We start from the raw sequence: 19,425 nt of genomic DNA, 5'->3' as shown, positions 1-19,425 counted from the left end.
TTTTTAGTTTTCCCCATCCAAGTTAACTTGCAATGTATGTTCGAAATAGAAAACCTGATAGTCATGAGGGTTGAATAGAAAAGGTAGAAATAGTTTTATGTGAATTGACAGTTTGCTTGTTTCTCTTGACAGGCCATTTTCCAAACAAGGCGCTGCCCTCAGCAGGAACACTGCCATGGATACAGGGAATCATCTGTAACATTAATAATCCTTGCTTCCAGCACGCCACGCCAGGAGAAACTCCAGGGATTGTAGGCAATTTCAACCAGTCTATGTAAGCATTGATAATGTGTTCTGTTCTGACAAATTACCTGTGCCTGACCCGTGCAGAATAACAATCGAGGAACGCTGCTGAGCCACGCAACCAAACGAGGCCCATGTCCATGGGAGGAGCTTGCGATCAAATAATGCACAGGTCTTGCTGGATTGATCTGGGGGATCGGGGGTTATGGGGCGAAGGCAGGAGAATGGGGTTGAATGGGAAAGATAGATCAGCTGTGATTTCGTTCGGTGAGATACAGCGCTGAAACAGGCCCTCCGGCCCACCGGGCCCACGCCGACCAGCGATCCCCGCACTTGAACACTATCCTACACCAGCGGAAATTGGAGGAGCAGCACCTCATATTCCGCTTGGGCAGTTTGCACCCTAGCGGCATAAACATTGACTTCTCCAATTTCCGGTAGCCCTTGCTGTCTCCTCCCCTTCTCAGCTCTCCCCTCAGCCCTTGGGCTCCTCCTCTTCCTTTCTCCTTACTTCTCCCCGCCACCCCCCCACCCCCCTCCCCCCACCCTACATCAGTCTGAAGAATGGTTTCGGCCCCAAATGTTGCCTATTTCCTTCGCTCCATAGATGCTGCTGCACCCACTGAGTTTCTCCAGCACTTTTGTCTACTATCCTACACCCACTAGGGACAATTTACATTTACCAAGATCTCGGCGAAAACCCACGGGGAGAATGGCGGAGTAGACTAGATGCTGCTCCTAATTCTGCTCCTATAACACACGATCTCTGAACACTTTGTCCAGTCTAGAATATGAGACGCATTCCAACATTTGGAGAGGAAGGAGTTGTGAGACAGACTGACATCCTTCATTAGGGCTTGAATTATGTGAGAAGATGGCGCCAAGTGGGACAGGCCCTTAACTTGCTAACAAGAGTTAGCATGAAAGTAAATTAAAAATGGAATAGAAATGTTGATATCTGTGATATTGCAGAAACTGAATTAATACAGTGTTATCAATTTGTGAAATCAGCTTCTAGATATAACAGTGGAGGTGGAAAGTGTTGAATCGTTAACAAACAAATTATTTTATTGTGTTGAAGATTTTGATAGTCATATGATTTTTAGATCGACTGTGGCCTAAATTGTCTAAAATTGTAATCAGCGTTATATATGGTTTAGTTTGTGCCCCAGTCTGCGTTTTCAAATCTATGACCACCTCAATATAAACATGAGATTTATTGGACGGCATGTCCATGGTTTTTCTATCGTAGTTGGCATGGAAACCTGAGTCAGCTGCGGAGAAATCTGGAACAATTCTCACCAATACAGAACCTCCCCTGAATACGTAAGCGTTCTGCTCCCGTGATGGACCGAAAGTGCTGGAGTTACTCAGCGGGCCTGGGCAGCATCTCAGGAGAAAAGGGGAATGGGTGACATTACGGGTCGAGACCCTTCTTGTTCCAGTGTGAAGAAGAAGGGACCCGACCTGAAACGCCACCCATTCCTTTTTCTTCCGGGATGCTGCCTGTCCCGCTGAGTTACAATAGACAATAGGTGCAGGAGTAGGCCATTCGGCCCTTCGAGCCAGCACCGCCATTCAATGTGATCATGGCTGATCATCCCCTATCAGTACCCCGTTCCTGCCTTCTCCCCATATCGCCCGACTCCGCTATTTTTAAGAGCCCTATCTAGCTCTCTCTTGAAAGCCTCCAGAGAACCTGCCTCCACCGCCCTCTGAGGCAGAGAACCCCAGTTCTTTGTGTCCGCCTTCGGTATAAACCAGCGTCCGCAGTTCCTTTCTACTCCCGTGAACTGTTTTGTAACTCGGACAGCTTGCAAGTCTCGAAAGCAGCCGCAGATTGAGTTCCCTCATTGCAGATGCTGCCGGCAAACCTGTTGGAACAGTCTCCCAAACACTGGCTCGGATGTGCGGCCTATACATAAATTGGGGGTTTGTAAGCCAGGAGGGCCTGTATTCATTTACCACCCACCTCCCTCCCCCCCCACCACCACCACCACCTTCATCAGCCTTTGCCACCCTTGACCAAGCAGTGTCAGCAGTGCAAACAGCAGAGAGTAGCCAGGAGTGAAGGATTCTTTGTCCTCTGGCCAGATGCCACTGAAGCTAAGCTCCCGAAAGAGCATATCCATGCTGTGATAGAATGAGGCAGGAGCCACTCTGATTTCATTACCTTGCTGGGCTGGGTCAGCAAATCTCAAAGGAGGGAACACTGGGACTCTACGGTGAGCGGTCATAAGGAATGGGAGTAGAATTAGGCCATTCGGCCCATCAAGTCCACTCTGCCGTTCAATCACGGCTGATCTACCTCTCCCTCCTAACCCCATTCTCCTGCCGTTTAAGAAACAATTGGACAGGTACGTGGATAGGACAGGTTTGGAGGGATATGGGCCAAACGCAGGCTGGTGGGACTAATGTAGATGGGGCATGTTGGTCAGTGTGGGCAAGTTGGGCTGAAGGGCCTGTTTTCACACTTCATTTCTATATGAGACTTTGCAACTGTCCCACTTAATGATGGATACATTTCTGATGTTGTTGTGCAGTGTTTCTCGTTTGTTCTCGGATGCTCAGAAGGTCCTGCATCATGCGAACCAGGACCACACCCTGCAAAGTTTCCATCAACTCATCAGTACGTTGCAAAAGCTGAATGGAAACAGCCTTCCAATGGCAGGTATGTGGTCAACCATGTGAGTTAACGTAAAACCAATGAGTTACGTTCCCTAGTGGGTTCCCTAGTGGGTTCCCCAGGGGGTTCGCCCCAGTAGGTTCGCCCCAGTGGGTTCGCCCCAGTGGGTTCGCCCCAGTGGGATCGACCCAGTAGGTGCCATACATCCATTACCCAAGAGTGTTATTGACCGCCTCAAAGTTGCATCATATACTTTGTGCTTTAATAATGAAGTTGCATCAAATCAACTCTTATCACGATGCACCATGCGGGCGGCATGGTGGCGCAGCGGTAGAATTTCTGCCTTGCAGCACTTTCAGCGCCAGAGACCCGCTTTCGATCCCGACTACGGGCGCTCTCTGTACGGAGTTTGCGCGTTCTCCCCATGACAAGCGTGGGTTTTCTCCGAGATCTTCGGTTTCCTCCCGCACTCCAGAGACGTACGTGTTTGTAAGAAGTTGGCTTGGGTTTGTATTCTTGGTATAAGTGTAAATTGTCCCTTGTGTGTTGGTTTGTGTTAATGTGTGGGGCCCACTGGTCGGTACGGACTCGGTGGGCCGAAGGGCCTCTATCCGCACTGTATCAATAACTAAACCAGCCTAGAAACTTGGACTTTCTTACAAAGAATGCAAAAATGGTTGATTCATTTGGCAATATATTAATTTGATGACTGCTTGTTTGCAAACTGCCAATATAGGCGACCTTTGATTGTGTTGATATTCTGTGTTTTTGTTTTCTGTATAACTTTATTTTTAACTGCCCCATTTCTTCCTGGATTTGAACTCTGCTGCGACCATTTTTGGGTTGAATAGCCCTGTTGGAGAAATTCAGTTGGGCATCACGATGCAACTGTACAAGTTGTTGGTGAGACTGCACCTGAAATAGTGTGTGTAGTTCTGGCTTCCCAGGTATAAGGAGGATGTCATTAACCAGGAACGGGTGTAAACAAATACTTGGGGACAGTACCAGGACCTGGAGGGCTTAAGTTATGAGGAGAGGCAGATACAACGACATCATATAGAAGACATTTGAACAGGTACAAGAAAAGAAAAAGTCATGGGACTAAGTTGGATAGACAGTCTGAAGAAGGGGCTCGACCTGAAACGTCACCCATTCATAGAAACATAGAAACATAGAAAAAAGGTGCAGGAGTAGGCCATTCAGCCCTTTGAGCCTGCACCGCCATTCAATATGATCGTGGCTGATCATCCAACTCAGTATCCTGTACCTGCCTTCTCTCCATACCCCCTGATCCCTTTAGCCACAAGGGCCACATCTAACTCCCTCTTAAATATAGCCAATGAACTGTGGCCTCAACTACCTTCTGTGGCAGAGAATTCCAGAGATTCACCACTCTCTGTGTGAAAAATGTTTTTCTCATCTCGGTCCTAAAAGACTTCCCCTTTATCCTTAAACTGTGACCTCTTGTTCTGGAATCCTTCTCTCCAAGAGATGCTGTTTGTCCCGCTGAGTTACTCTGGCTTTTTGTGTCTATCTTAAGTTGGATAGACTTCTTGGTCGGCGTGAAGTGCGTGTTTCCGTGCTATATATCTTTATTTCGACATCCTCTTATCTGACTGCTGGTCCTGGTTTTCAGTGTGGTTTTGGGAACCCGATTTACTTGTACCGGCCTCGACTTGGCACCATGTGATCCCTGCCTCTGCTGGAACCTCCCCTATACTGAGATACTAAAGATAAAATGCAAAGTGTACGATCTCTTCTCAGAGCGTTTGTGAATGGAATCCCCCGGGGCGGTCACGGTGGCGCAGCGGTAGAGTTGCTGCCTCGCGTGCGAATGCCACGCAGGAGACCCGGGTTTGACCCTGACTACGGGTGCTGTCTGTGCGGAGTTTGTACGTTCTTCCCGTGATCTGCGTGGGTTTTTCTCCGAGACCTTCCGTTTCCTCCCAGACGCCAAAGACGTACAGGCTTGTAGGTTAATTGAATGAATGAATGATATCTTTTATTTCGAACGATTAAAAAAAAAAAAAAGAAGTAAAGAAAAAATGAAAATGAATAAATAAAAGGAAAATTATATATATGCATATATATATATACATAAATACATACACATACATATACATGTACATATATACATACATACATATACACATATACACACATACACATATACATAACATATATGTACATACATAAATTAAAAAATCAAAAGCCAATTTCAACATAATACACATTAGACTTGTTCGAAAAGGGATAGGAAGAAGCCTATGCTTGTCAAGTCCTTGGCTTGGTGTAAATGTAAAATTGTCCCTGGTGGGTGTAGGGATCGCTGACCCGGTGGGCCGAAGGGCCTGTTTCCGGCCCTGTATCTCTAAATTAAACTAAACTAAAACTGCCAGTCCTCTGTCATTCTCTCCCACTCCAACTGTGATCTCCCATTCACTTCAGTGTTAACTGAAAAAATGTTTAAGAAGGAACTGCAGATGCTGGAAAATCGAAGGTACACAAAAATGCTGGAGAAACTCAGCGGGTGCAGCAGCATCTATGGAGCGAAGGAAATAGGCAACGTTTCGGGCCGAAACCCGAAAGGGTTTCGGCCCGAAACGTTGCCTATTTCCTTCCCGAAACGTTGCCTATTTCCTTCGCTCCATAGATGCTGCTGCACCCGCTGAGTTTCTCCAGCATTTTTGTCCACCTTTAACTGAAAAAATATCATTTTCTCTTTTGGCTTTTCTCAAACAACCTTGCAAACTCAAGTTACAGAGACTATTTCTACTATTCTACTCGCCTCTCCTCCAGGCTCAATATTTTCACTGTGTTTTCCCTGTGACCTTTCTGCTTTATTGAGTGCCATTATTCGTATTGCGTAAGCTCGCTGCCGCCTATTGCATCATGAACCGTGTCATCTGTTCTTTGCTTCAGATTCCATTTTTTCCCGTGCGTCTAAAAACTGGAATCTCTAACTTTTCATCCCCTGGTGAAAGATCCTTGATTAGAAACATTAACATTGTTCATTTCTCCACCGGTGCATCTTGTTGCCACGAATACTCTTTGATTTAATTTTTCATCTGAACAGTATCCATTCTGTTTTAGCTCGGAGACACAGCGTGGAAACAGGCCCTTCGTCCTACGGAGTCCAAGCCGACCAGTGATCATCTGTCCACGCTAGTTCCATGTTACCCCACTTTCTCATTCTCTACACACTTTGCAGAGGCCAATTGATCTACATACTCGCACGTCTTTGGGAATTGGGAGCACCCGGAGAAATGGCCGCAGGGAGATCGTGCAAACTCTGCATAGACAGCAACCGAGATCAGGGTCAAACCTGGGTCTCTGGTGCTGTGAGAAGCTGTAGTCGTCCTATAGATCAGTCTGCTGGTTAATTTTGTTGGCTGGTATTAAACTTGGTACAACATAAATGGAGCAATGCTGAATAACAGTTTTAGTTTCCTTCCCCGTCTCAAAATAATGGGGCATGTGAAACACTTGGGGTGATTTGTGTAATCCAATAGGATTGTAACTTAAAGCATCAGTACACACAAAACATCTTGGGATTTATGTTCTCAACCCTTAAGTGCCTGAAGATCAGAAGCAATTTTAGAATTTGCTATTTGACGATAAATGCATCTCTGAATTTTGGCTTAGTTTTGAGAGTTCCAAATACCCTTGTTGATTTTGCTCTGTGGACATGTTTAACATCATAGAGTGACACAAAATGCTGGAGTAACTCAGCGGGTGCAGCAGCATCTATGGAGCGAAGGAGATAGGCAACGTTTCGGCCCGAGTCACAGGGAAAACACAGTGAAAATATTGAGCCTGGAGGAGAGGCGAGTAGAATAGTAGAAATAGTCTCTGTAACTTGAGTTTGCAAGGTTGTTTGAGAAAAGCCAAAAGAGAAAATGATATTTTTTCAGTTAAAGGTGGACAAAAATGCTGGAGAAATTCAGCGGGTGCAGCAGCATCTATGGAGCAAAGGAAATAGGCAACGTTTCGGTAAGGAAATGGGCAACGTTTCAGGCCGAAACCCGAAAGGGTTTCGGCCCGAAACGTTGCCTATTTCCTTCGCTCCATAGATGCTGCTGCACCCACTGAGTTTCACCAGCATTTTTGTGTACCTTCGATTTTCCAGCATCTGCAGTTCCTTCTTAAAAACATTACAATCTGTGTGAATATTTCACACAACATTCACATTATGACCGAAAAAGGAATAGACTGAAGCCACAAAGCTTATTTTTGCCTATCCTATACAATCCATTAGATAACCCAGAATATCAGCAATACAAATGAAAGAAATTTTTTTTAAATCTAAATTGTAATTCTTACTTCTTTTACATTTGAATCATTTTACATTATAATTATTTTACATTTTAAGGCTTTTTTTGAAACTCAACAAAGTGCGACAAAATTTCAACTCATCACTAAGCCCGTTCCATAATTTGACTCCCAAAACTGAGACACATCTATATTTTACATTGGTTCTCACTTTACATGTTTCAAAAATACACAACCCTCTTAAATTATGATGTCCTTCTCTTAATTTTTTTTTTTTTTTGAATACTAACAGGAAGGGTTTTATTCCTAACTCGGATTAATGTTTAATCAAGAGGACAATGAAACTAGTCGGAGAACTAGGATGGGGGAGGGACGGAGTGAGAGAGGGAAAGCAAGGGTGACTTGACTTAGAGAAATCAATATTCATACTGCTGGGTTGTAAGGATAATTTGCTATTCAGTATTTTATTATTTCTCGGGACAGTGAATGTATTTGCCTTCGTCTGTGATTTGCAAGATTATAAAATTCGCAGTTGGCACTAACTATCAGTTATCAAGTCTGTCTTCATTCTTTTTCTGGCTGATCCACATTTTGAGCACTGGCCTCTTATGTTTCGTGAAGCAAGGAAATGCACTGGCACAGGAAGTATTTGTGTTCCGTTGTTTAGCTAAGTCACGGTGAATGATGTCAGCACTTGGAGAGCGAGCTGGACTCTATCCAGTAAAATTAGAGATCGATAAGTGAAAACCAGACTGTACTCTCAGCTTATTGGCCCCCGTCTGACGTTCCAGTGGAATAATGTCATTTTTCAAACCCTGCAAGGCAGCTCTGTTCAAATGTCAAACTATATAATTTGTTATTCTGATCTGTGTGGGCCTTCATGCAGTTCACGATGCGGTTATGGCCCCTTATTTATGCAGGACTTCACCAAACATTCATGGAACCTCATGAAATGGATAATGGATTACTTTGAAGTGCTGACATTTTCAGCTAAGAGAGCAGCTCGCTATCAGTGCCAATAATCTTCAGCAAATATTCAGCAATCATCTGCAATTTAAAATACTTTAGGTCTAATTCTTCCAAGTGGTTGAAATGATGACATTGCCTCATTAATTCTACCTGCAATAGAGCAGTTGACGTCGATTTGTTGATCTGATTCAGTGATTGAACATTTGAATAGGTCTAACCAGATCTCGGAGAGTTGACATGGACTTGTTGTTCTGAATAGTCTCTCATCATGCTGCGCACTCTTTCAGTAAGATTAGAATGCAGGTTAGTCATGAATAATGGACTCTGGTATTTTGAGAATTTAGAAATCCCGGCCCATTGAGTCGGTGCCAACCTGTACACTAGTTCTATCCTACACACACACTAGGGACAATTTACAGAAGCGAATTAACCTACAAACCTGCACGTCCTTGGAATGCGAGAGAAAACGGGAGCACCCGGAGAAAACCCACACGGTCACAGGGCGAGCGTGCGGACCCCGTACAGACAGCACCCGAGGTCAAGGTCGAACCTCGGTCTCCGGTGCTGTAAGGCAGCAGCTCGACCACTGGGCCATTGTGCAACCCCTTCAGAACAGAATGTTATAGAGCGAAAGGTAGTGTTGACCAAAGATCCTATAGCGGAGCAAGATAGACCACTCCTTCTAAATGCAGGGGGCGGACGAGTAGTACGCAACGGAGCGGAACGTGGGCCTTTTTTTCATCCATTTCAGTAACCCGACCCGACTCGCAGTGTAATCAGCGTTGCGGAGGAGCAGTTTGTGTTAATAAATTATAATTCTGAAAATGAGAAGATTTTTCCCAAATAACTTTTATTTTTAACGAGGATGTTTCCGTAACCGGCTTCCGTCTCCGCACTGGTATCTTTGCTCCGGGATCTACGGGATCTTTGGTGCGGAGACGGAAGCCGGTTACGGAAATGGGACCGAAAATTACCCGTGAATCTGCCCATGACCGTACTATGTCTTTTTCGTCGAGTGGACTATCTTGCTCGCTGTAGGATCTTTGGTGTTGAACATGGAATTAACTTTGAAATCTCTTCCAGACGTGTGAAATATACTGCAATTAGGGAATGAAATGTTCTGAATCATCTCGTCATGGACGGTTCCCTGTTCACTGACACTCTGCTTCAGTGCTTCAGTGCTGAATTCTCGTCTTGGGGCTACAGAGGTTCCTCGACTGCTGACTTTTGATTTACAGGATTGAAGAAAGCCGCATTGTGCAGGGAAGACATGAAAGTTAATAACCCAAAAAAAATGTGATCAACGTGACTTACATACTCGGCTCTCTAAAGCAGCCTTTTGTGAATCCAGAAAAAGAGCAAGCATTTAATTTATGCCCATTGTGCACTTGTTCTAGGTAGTTTCACAAGCAGTTAAGTACTTCTTGACGTCTATTCACTGTTGAACATCGGGGAAACAAGCCAGTCAACTTTTACATCGGGTCCTGTAAATAGATCTAAAATGCATTAATGGTTTAGCTAGTGATAATTAAGTGGTAAACTCTGACCCGGAAGGATAAATGTGAGATCCTCCTCAACTGGTGGGAATCCTTGTTCATGACCATTTTACATATGCAGAGGCAATGCCCTGCTTTCCTCCCACATCTCAAAGACGCTCAGGCTTGTAGGTTAATTGGCCTCTGTAAACTGTCCCGAGTGTGTGCGGGATTGTGCTCGTGTGGTGATCGCTGGTCGGTGTAGACTAGGTGGGACGAAGGGCCTGTTTCCGTGGCAGAATCTCAAGTCCAAATAAGCAATCAATGATGTTGTCAGACTTGGCCCGCGAATAAAGTGCGAGTGCTGCAATGTAATGGGTAAATCTCTCTCTCCCTCTCTCCTTGTTGTACTGCAGTGCTTGCATAAATCCACCTCCTCCTTGTAACTCGCTTACATCATTCAAGCAATTTATTTGAAATGAAAACCTGCAACCTCAGTAAATTTTTTAAGTTGGACATCTGTGAAGCAAAACTTTATACAGAACTGTAAGAACAGAAGCAAACTGTGTGTTTAATTATGTGACAGTGGAGTTGAAATACAATTTCTTGATGCTGTAGATTTAGATTGGGTCTATTTGCTGACCAATCTGTCTTTATTCAGTAGCTTGTGGGGACATTTTTAGAATGTAAATTGAAACCAAGATCAGATAATCTATTTTTTTTAAATAGCAATCTAATTTTCCACTCCTGCCTTATTTTAGGCAATTTTCAATTATTAATTTTGTCATTGGGATTTTCATTGAATTGTCACCCACAGCAATACAAACATCAGCATCCGAATACTTACCGAATAGTGAGAGGCTTGGGCAGAGTGGATGTGGAGAGGTTGTTTCCACTAGTGAGAGAAGCTAGGACCAGTGTCCACAGCCTCAGAATTAAAAGACGTTCCTTTAAGGAAAGAGAAGAGGAGGTAGTTCATTAGTCAGAGGATGGTGAATCTGTGGAATTTATTACCACAGACGGCTGTGGAGGCCAAATCCATGGATATTTTAAAGGCAGCGTTAGATAGATTCTTGATTATTACAGATGTCAGAGGTTGTGGGGAGAAGGCAGGAGAATGGGGTTAGGAGGGAGAGATAGATCAGCCATGATTGAATGGCGGAGTAGACTTGATGGGCCGAACTGCCTGTTTCTGCTCCTATCACTTATGACATGAGATCTTCCCGGTACCCTTTCCAGCTTGTGATCTATGAAGGTTCTTCCGCTGATCGATAATTGTAAACAACTGCACGAAGCAGCCACTGTGCCTGGTCCCTCGTGCGCGTGCGCGTGTGCGCGCGCCGTGGTGTTTCTCTAAATCAAAGTCAGAAGTCTCTATGGAAAGTCTACATTCTTTTGATATCCACTGAGGCCCTCTCAACATACATACACACATAGACAAAAGGTGCAGGAGTAGGCCATTCAGCCCTTCGACCCTGCACCGCCTCGAAGTGGATACGAGACGGCGATAAACAACCGCTAGTCTGTGTGCACTCGGGGCAAGATTGTCGCTGGATTCTGTACTTGCCATTTGCGATTATAGCAAGCAGGTCATCTTAATACTGATGAAGAGGGCCTGTATGATATGGAGATGGGGGCCTGAGCTTTTGGGAGTTGTGCAGATCAGGTCTCTGTGAGCACTCTACTCTTCAGCTTGCATTGTTCTATTCTGCATCCTGATTGCCGATGCAGTCCAAGAAACCAAAGGTCCCCTGACTACTGGTTAAACATTAGGTCACACTTAATGTTCATGTGATATTTAACTTCACAAAAGTTGACCGATTGTAAGATGTGCAACTGTCCTTCATTTGCACGTTGGTTTGGAGACAAAGTTGTAGTTAGCATTCAGTCTAATACGGTGAAAAGGAAGCTTCTTCTCAGTACTGTCACCACAAACTTTGTACCAGTGATGAAACGTTGTGTGGTTTACAGTCAGGTCAGTATCGCCACGGTCAGATCCTGCAGACCTCTGTGCTACAATTTGTTCCATTGTGACCACAGCAACAATGTCCCAAGCAGGTGGGTGAAGAGTGAGATCGGCCCACTGCCCAATACTAACATTTAGTTGGTTTTACATAGAAATGTGGAAAATAGGTGCAGGAGGAGGCCATTCGGCCCTTTGAGCCAGCAGCACCACTGCCTTCATTGTGATCATGTCTGATTATTCAAAAATCAGTAACCCGTGCCTGCCTTCTCCCCATATCCCTTGATTCTGCTAGCCCCTAGAGCTCTATCTAAAAGGCCTGTCCCACTTTCACGGCCTAATTCACGACCTCTGCCGAGTTTGCCCTTGATTCATACTCGCAGCATGGTCGTCACGAGGTCGTAGGTAGGTCGTGATGCTGGTCGTAGTTACTCGTGGCATCAAGTAGGTCGGGGCGTTTTTTTCAACAAGATGAAAAATGTCCACGAGTAAAAAAGGTCATGAAAGTGGGACAGGACCTTAACTCTCTTAAATTCATCCAATGAATTGGCCTCCACTGCCTTCTGTGACAGAGAATTCCACACATTTCACAACTCTCTGGGTTTTGTATATTATTATTGTTATCATGTATTATGTACATGTATTAAACATGTGTATTATGTGTGTGAATGTCAGATATAGTGGAAGAACATCGTTTAGGAGAATGTGGCCAGGACCCAAGGGCATGAGCTATAGGTAGAGGTTAACCAGACTAGAACTCTATTCCCTGGAGCGCAGGAGGATGAGGGATGATCTTATGGTAGTGTACAAAATAATGAGTGGAATAGATGCATCGTGTGAATGCACAGAATCTTTAACCCAAAGTAGGAGAATCGGGGTAAAGAGGACATGGGTTTATGGTGAGCGGGGAAAGATTTAACAGGAACCTGAGGGGCAACCTCTCTCACAAAGGGTGGTGCGTGGAACGAGCTACCCGATGAGATATTTAAGAAAGAACTGCAGATGCTGGAAAAATCGAAGGTGGACAAAAATGCTGGAGAAACTCAACTGGTGAGGCAACATCTATGGAGTGAATGGACTAGGTCACCTATTTCCTTTGCTCCATAGATGCTGCCTAACCCGCTGAGTTTCTCCAACATTTTTGTCTACCAGATGAGATAGCACCTGCCTCAACTATCACAACTTTTAAAAGAGTTTTGGACAGGTACATGGATGGGATAGGTTTAGAGAGATATAGGCCAAACGCAGGCAGATGGGGCTTGTTGGTCGGCATGGGCAAGTTGGGCCAGAGGGCCTGTTTCCACACTCCATGACTTATGACTGTGACTCTTTCTATAGCAAGTAAAATAAGACGCTTTCACTGAGACATATTTGTTTTGATAAGTTTTTCTCAGTATATCTCAGTCACACGATGATAATAATATATGCAATGAAACCAACTAAATGTTAGTGACAGGCAGCGGGTCGATCTCATGCTTTACTCCAGCACAGGATGTTGCTGCTTTGGCCACAATGTCCAAATGATTGTACGGAGGTCTTGGCGATACTGATTTGACTATAAACCACACAGCGTTTCATCGCTGGTACAATGTTAGTGGCAACAGTACGGAGAAGAAGCCTCCTTTTCTCCTGAATGTTAACTACAAACTGAACACAACTGTTTCTCCAAACCAACGTACAAATGAAGAACTAGAAACATAGACAATAGGTGCAGGAGGAGGCCATTCGGCCCTTCAAGCCCAGCACTGCCATTCATTGTGATCATGGCTGATCGTCCCCAATCAATAACCCGTGCCTGCCTTCTCCCCATATCCCTTGACTCCACTAGCCCCTAGAGCTCTATCTTACTCTCTCTTAAATTCATCCAGTGACTTGGCCTCCACTGGCCTCTGTGGCAGGGAATTTCATAAATTCACAACTCTCTGGGTGAAAATGTTTTTTCTCACCTCAGTCTTAAATGACTTCCCCTTTATTCTAAGACTGTGGCCCCTGGTTCTCGAAACTGTTGCACATTTCACAATTGGTGTCACCAGTTGGTCAAGTTATGCTAGCTTTCTGTGAAGTTAAATGTCACGAACGTTAAGTGTGACGTATCCAGTTGTAACGGGACCTTCGGTTGTATTCTTTGAGGAGTATGTGTAAATGAAATAAAGCAGAATCACAAGGATTACTGACTGTTGACTGGTTTTACCACAGGCTTATTCGGTTTCTGATCCATAGCCTGAGCTGATAAATGTAGTCACAATCCTAACTTAAATTGCATGCAGCAGCTGTCAGAGGTTGGGAGCAAAATAGAAACATTGGCCCATACAATGATTGGAAACTTAATGTTCAAGAGGTCATTTCTCAGGCCTAAAAATTAAAGGCTTAACACAATGATCGGTGGTGGCAGGAGAGAGAGAGACAGAGAGACAGACAGGCACACATCATAAATTGCAGGCTGAATGGTACATTGTTAGCCTGAAAAAAATACTTCCCATGAGGCGACTTACTGATGGGAATCAAGAAATTTCTTTATTTGCACTGTAAAGATAAATGAACCTTGGTGGACATTTAGTCCTGCTATTTCATGTCATACGGTTTCTGTTAGTGCGATGTTTTTGATTCTGAACTAAAACTCAATCTTGGAACCCAAGGAAATTAATAATTGGAATTCTAGAGTCTCCCTCCTGCAGAGAGTAAATTGTTGTGAGATGTTGCTTCTTGTCCGCTCTTACTCTCTGTTTTTACAGATTTTTTTCGACTTTACTGCTGTCCTGTTTTCCTTCTGTTAGATAGATAGAAAATAGGTGCAGGAGGAGGCCATTCGGCCCTTCGAGCCAGCACCCCCATTCATTGTGATCATGGCTGATCGTCCCCTATCAATAACCCGTGCCTGCCTTCATCCCATATCCCTTGACTCCACTAGCCCCTAGAGCTCTATCTAACTCTCTCTTTTCCCTCTTTTCAAATTTCAGTGGATTCTCTGCTCTACCTCCTTATTCAATATTTCAGGGGCAAGATATCCTGAACAATCATGGTCTGTCCATATTGCAGTGCAGATACAATGCAGTTTGAAGAGCGAGGAAAAAATATCCAATCCAATACGAGGTCCATATTCTAACAGTTTCTGGCCAGTGTGCCTTCCATGTAATAATGGTCCTGCCCTTGTGGGATAGTCTTCACAAGTCCATGGAGAGTTCTTTCTTTCCTTGTTCTTGGCCTTTCAGTCATATTCCAGCCGTATACATTTTTCTGCCAAATACAATGGCAGTGCTATATGTGTGAGTTTGTGCGTGTGTGTGTGATTATATTTTATTAATGTGTGTATGTGTATGTATATGTGCATATCTGATTATCAATGAGAAATATATTACCTGTAATATGTCTCTGGTCATCCGGCACATCCTTAATTGTTAATGGAGATTATCCTCAAGACATCTCCTATAATGTTCCCAAGTTCCATAGTCCTGTGTGTTTTGCCCCCCCCCCCCCCCCCCCATGGTAAACAGGGAGGAGAAACATTCATTGGCACCTTGCCCATCTCCTGTGGTTCCACACACGTAGATGATTACTAGTCTCTGACCGCAATGTTCTTTCTAATCTCCATTTTTCCCTTAATATTCTCCATAACCTTATCTGCCAGAGCCGTGCCCTCTTTTTGACCTGAGAAATTAATATGAGCTCACTCACAATGACAAATTATGGGCCTGTCCCAGTTAGGTGATTTTTTTTTTTAGGCAACTACAGGCCACATGTTCGCCGGTGGTCGCCGGGAGTAGTTTCCTCGGTCGCGCAAAAAGTCGTAGCGTCATTCTGGTCGCTGCTAAATTTCCAACTTGTTGGAAAATTTTCAGCGACAGTGGGCTTGAAGCCAATGAGCGTAGCTTGACTTCTCCTGACGTAGGTGCTGTCGTAGGTTGTCGCCAGGATGACGTAGGCTGTCACCGGTTTTTCAGCGAACTGCTACGACTACGACAGTCGCCGGCAGTTGCCTAAAGCATCACCAAGTGGGACAGGCCCATTAAAACGTGACCGATCCAACCAGCCATCAACACCGTGGTTGTTGAGGGTCACGGTGTTGTCTGCCGCCAAGATAAAATGAAGATGGAAAAGACTTGGGAGAGGGATTATATCAGACAACTAATTAGTTTAGTTTAGTTTAGCGATACAACGCAGAAACTGGCCTTTCGGCCCACCAAGTCCATGCTGACCAGTGGTCCCCTGCACACTAACACTGTCCGACACACACTCGGGACAATTTAAAATTATACCAAGCCAATTGGCCTACAAACCTGTACGTCTTTGGAATGTGGGAGGAAACCGGTGCACCCGGAGAAAACCCACGAGGTCATAGCGCCCGTAGTCAGGATCGAACCCGGGTTTCTGGCGCTGTAAAGCAGCAACTCTGTCGCTGCGCCACTGTGACGCCCACGAATTGCCCGGTACTCTATTGAGCAGAGCACTGAAACGGTTTATAAAAGTGGTTTTGATGAATATTGAAGTTTTTGTGCATTAAAAAAAAAAAAATCGCTGACTATCTATAATTTTACCATTAATTCACCATTGACTTTTCTTTCTCCCACAGGATTCATAAATCAGTAACTGGTTCAGATTTATTTCATGTAGGCCTGCCATCAACAGGATTGTCATTAACAAGGCCTCCAGAATAATATACACATATAAATTATTTCTAGTTTTGGTTATCTTGCATAATCAAGGTGCTAATTTTCCTTTGACTCCTCATCAGGTCTGCCAATAAAGGAGTACCTTGTGAAGAATCAGACCCTGTCCCGGTTCCTCCTCAACAATGCGTCTCTTCCCAAAGAGGTGGTCAATGACTTCATGACGGCCAAGATAAATCCAGCGCAGGTAATCTACCGAAAGTTTGCATTGAGTTGATCAGATGATGCATGAAGGTTGTGGTGTAATGCAGCGTATAGATTGATACTACTTCAATGGTACTTGAATTGAAGGGGTGGCCTGGAACTGAACACAATACTCTAAATGCGGCCTCGCCAACCTCTTGTATAAGGGCAACATGACCTCCCAACGTCTCCACCTCCATCTTCGACATCTCCATTGTAACTTTGGAAGATTTACCTCATTTCAGGAGAAGTAACTTTCAGAGTACATGCTTTTGGAAGAAAATGTGGGCGTGAGGAGGCAACATACAGAAACCAGTGGTATACTAGATCTTGGGTACACAAGATACAGGAATCGTGAACATGAAACGAAGTCTTGAGATCTGAAGAAGGATCATATCTGCAATGTTATGGGAAGTTTCCTTCATTGATGCTGCATGTTTTGCTGATGTCTTCCAGCATTTGTTTACAAAATGTTTGATTCACTTCGCAAGATTTTTTGGACAAGAGTATTTGAACTTCTGCAATACGTATTCTGGGTTCCTCAGTGCCATGCATTGCATTGTTCATGTTTTGGCCCATTTCTCGATATGTGCTCTGCCCTGACCTTTTATTAAGGTCCATTATGTTAATGTTAATAGTTTGTCAATAGTTAATTGTTTCAATGGGCCTTGAATTAAAATGTTGTATTGGGGCCCCATTGTTTCCAATACACACACTTACCTGACAACTTTTTTTGTGGAAACTCTGTTTCATTAAACATAGGCTATGGGGTCTATTATTGTGATGCCCTGCAGAATTAAGTTTGACACTTGGAGTGGTCAAGAAGCTTTTATTTATATCAAAATGTCAACATATAGTTTTGTTCAAATTACTTTTTCAAAAGTAAAGAAAGTTTCCCTTGGGCAGTTGGTTGACATTTACTTGAGCAGTAAGTATTAACCCAGGCAGGTGGGACCAGTGTAGATGGGACATGTGGGTCAAGAAATCTGGACCTCGGAACACGTGACAATAAACTGAGGATTTCAACTGATTACCTAAAGGGAATACGAATCAATTGATCTATTACAGATATAGAGGTTAAGCCAAGATAACACATAATGGGAATTAGTCTTTTATATACAAATAAGTAAAATGGAACGTGAGAATTTTGTAGGATTTAACTATAGTATATCTGTGTTTTGATTTCTGTAGCTATCTCTAACTGATCGAAGGTCAAGTTTAAAAGAGCTCGTTTGCAACGTAAATGATCACTCCAGTTTCCTAACTGTGAAGAACAAGAAGATTTACAAACGCCTGCACGAGAATCTGTGTGCCTTACCCGAGGAGACGCTGCTAAACGCAACAGCTATCTTCTTCTCAGAGATCAACTTCTCCAAGCTCCTAGTGGTGAGTTTGTTTCCACTTTTCAATCCTCTGCTTGTTGTGATTTGGGTTGGGATTTGTGATTGATGTGCATTCGGATAGACTGTCTGACTAGGGCTAGTCAACATGGCTTTGTTTATGGGGGAGAGGCACAAAATGCTGGAGTAACTCACCGGGACAGGCAGCATCTCTGGAGAGAAGGAATGGGCGACGTTTCGGGTCGAGACACTTCTTCAGACGGGGAGATCTTGTCTCGCAAATCAAAGTTTTTTGGAGAGGTAACCAAGGAGGTTGACGAGGGCAAGGCCGTCGATGTCTCACAGAGAGTGGTGAGTCTGTGGAATTCTCTGCCTCGGAGGGCGGTGGAGGCAGGTTCTCTGGATGCTTTCAAGAGAGAGCTAGATAGGGCTCTTAAAAATAGCGGAGTCAGGGGATATGGGGAGAAGGCAGGAATGGGGTACCGATTTGGGATGATCAGTCATGATCACATTGAATGGTGGTGCTGGCTTGAAGGGCCAAATGGCCTACTCCTGCACCTATTGTCTATTGATGTCGTCTATATGGACTTCATTAAGACCTTTGATAAGGTTCTGCATGGTACACAGCTCTGGAAGGTTAGATTGCATGGCATCCCGAGAGAACTAGCTGCCTGGATATACGTAAATAGTTTCATGGAAGGAAGCAGAGTGCAGTGGTGGAAGGTTGCTTTTTGGACTAGAGGCCCGTGACAAATGGTGTACACTGTACTGACTCGGAAGTAGGTTAATATATTTTGTATTGCTTGGCTCCCGTTTTTATTCTCAAACTTATCTGAGGTAACGACATAGAATAGGTAAGAATGTATAAGATTATTTTAAATATACATCCTAATACTCATTGTTAATATTGTTGCACTGTACTATTTGCATCGTGTTCAGCTGAGGAGAAAGTATCTCGATTAACATGTTTAGGTTCAAAGGTTCAAAGGTTGATTTATTGTCACATACACCTAGATGTAGTGAAATTCATTTTGCCAATGCAGCACATTAAAAAAGGAATACAAACATAACAATAATAAATAACTTTAACATAAAAAACACCCCCCCACAATGGTTCCCATTATGGGGGAAGGCACAAAGTCCAGTCCCATCCCCACTGTCCACCCATAGTCGGGCCTATTGAGGCCTCCACAGTTGCCTCTACGGAGGCCCGATGTTCCAGGCCGTCCTCGCCGGGTGATGATGTTCTGGCGTCGGGAGAGTCCTCCCAGCGGCCTGGGAACCCTGGTACGGCCGCCTCCCTACTCGAGACCGTGGCTTCCGGAGCCGACAAGGCCGCGCCGGATGGAGCTCAACTGGCGATCTCGTCGAGAGATCCCAGGCTCCCGATGTAAAGTTTCAGCGCCGCCGCCCGCAGCTCCGCGATGTTTTTAACGCCGGTCCCAGCTCACCGGAGTTCCAGCGCGGCGACTCAGGCAAGGCACCGCCCGCCCCGCAATGGCGCTCCAGCGCTGCACCGCCGTCCTCACACCCGCAGCTCCGCCGCCGCCGATGCCGGTGCCGCCGCCGATGCCGAGGCTCCGGACGGCCCCGTCGCTCCGCAGCCGCCGCCGATGCCGAGGCTCCGGGCGGTCCCCTCAGGAAATGCCGCTCCAGGCCCGCTGGTGGGCCGCGAGGACGGGTCGAAAGT

At 44.7% G+C, this 19,425-nt stretch overlaps 1 protein-coding gene across 3 annotated transcripts in view; it reads left to right on the top strand.

Moving 5' to 3' along the window:
- Positions 1-19,425, top strand: part of abca7 (ATP binding cassette subfamily A member 7) — a 144,888-nt gene that overhangs the window by 31,011 nt on the left and 94,452 nt on the right. For all 3 annotated transcript variants that reach the window (XM_033047043.1, XM_033047042.1, XM_033047041.1), the window contains exons 4-7: positions 133-274; positions 2,787-2,914; positions 16,278-16,399; positions 17,587-17,781. In XM_033047043.1, coding sequence (XP_032902934.1) covers positions 133-274; positions 2,787-2,914; positions 16,278-16,399; positions 17,587-17,781 — 587 coding nt within the window. The remainder of the gene's footprint in view (positions 1-132; positions 275-2,786; positions 2,915-16,277; positions 16,400-17,586; positions 17,782-19,425) is intronic.

The sequence above is a fragment of the Amblyraja radiata genome, chromosome 29, assembly GCF_010909765.2.
Source record: "Amblyraja radiata isolate CabotCenter1 chromosome 29, sAmbRad1.1.pri, whole genome shotgun sequence".
NCBI classification, from domain to species: Eukaryota; Metazoa; Chordata; class Chondrichthyes; order Rajiformes; family Rajidae; genus Amblyraja; species Amblyraja radiata.
The sequence above is the reverse complement of the archived record's forward strand: the minus strand, read 5'-3'. Positions and strand labels throughout refer to the sequence as shown.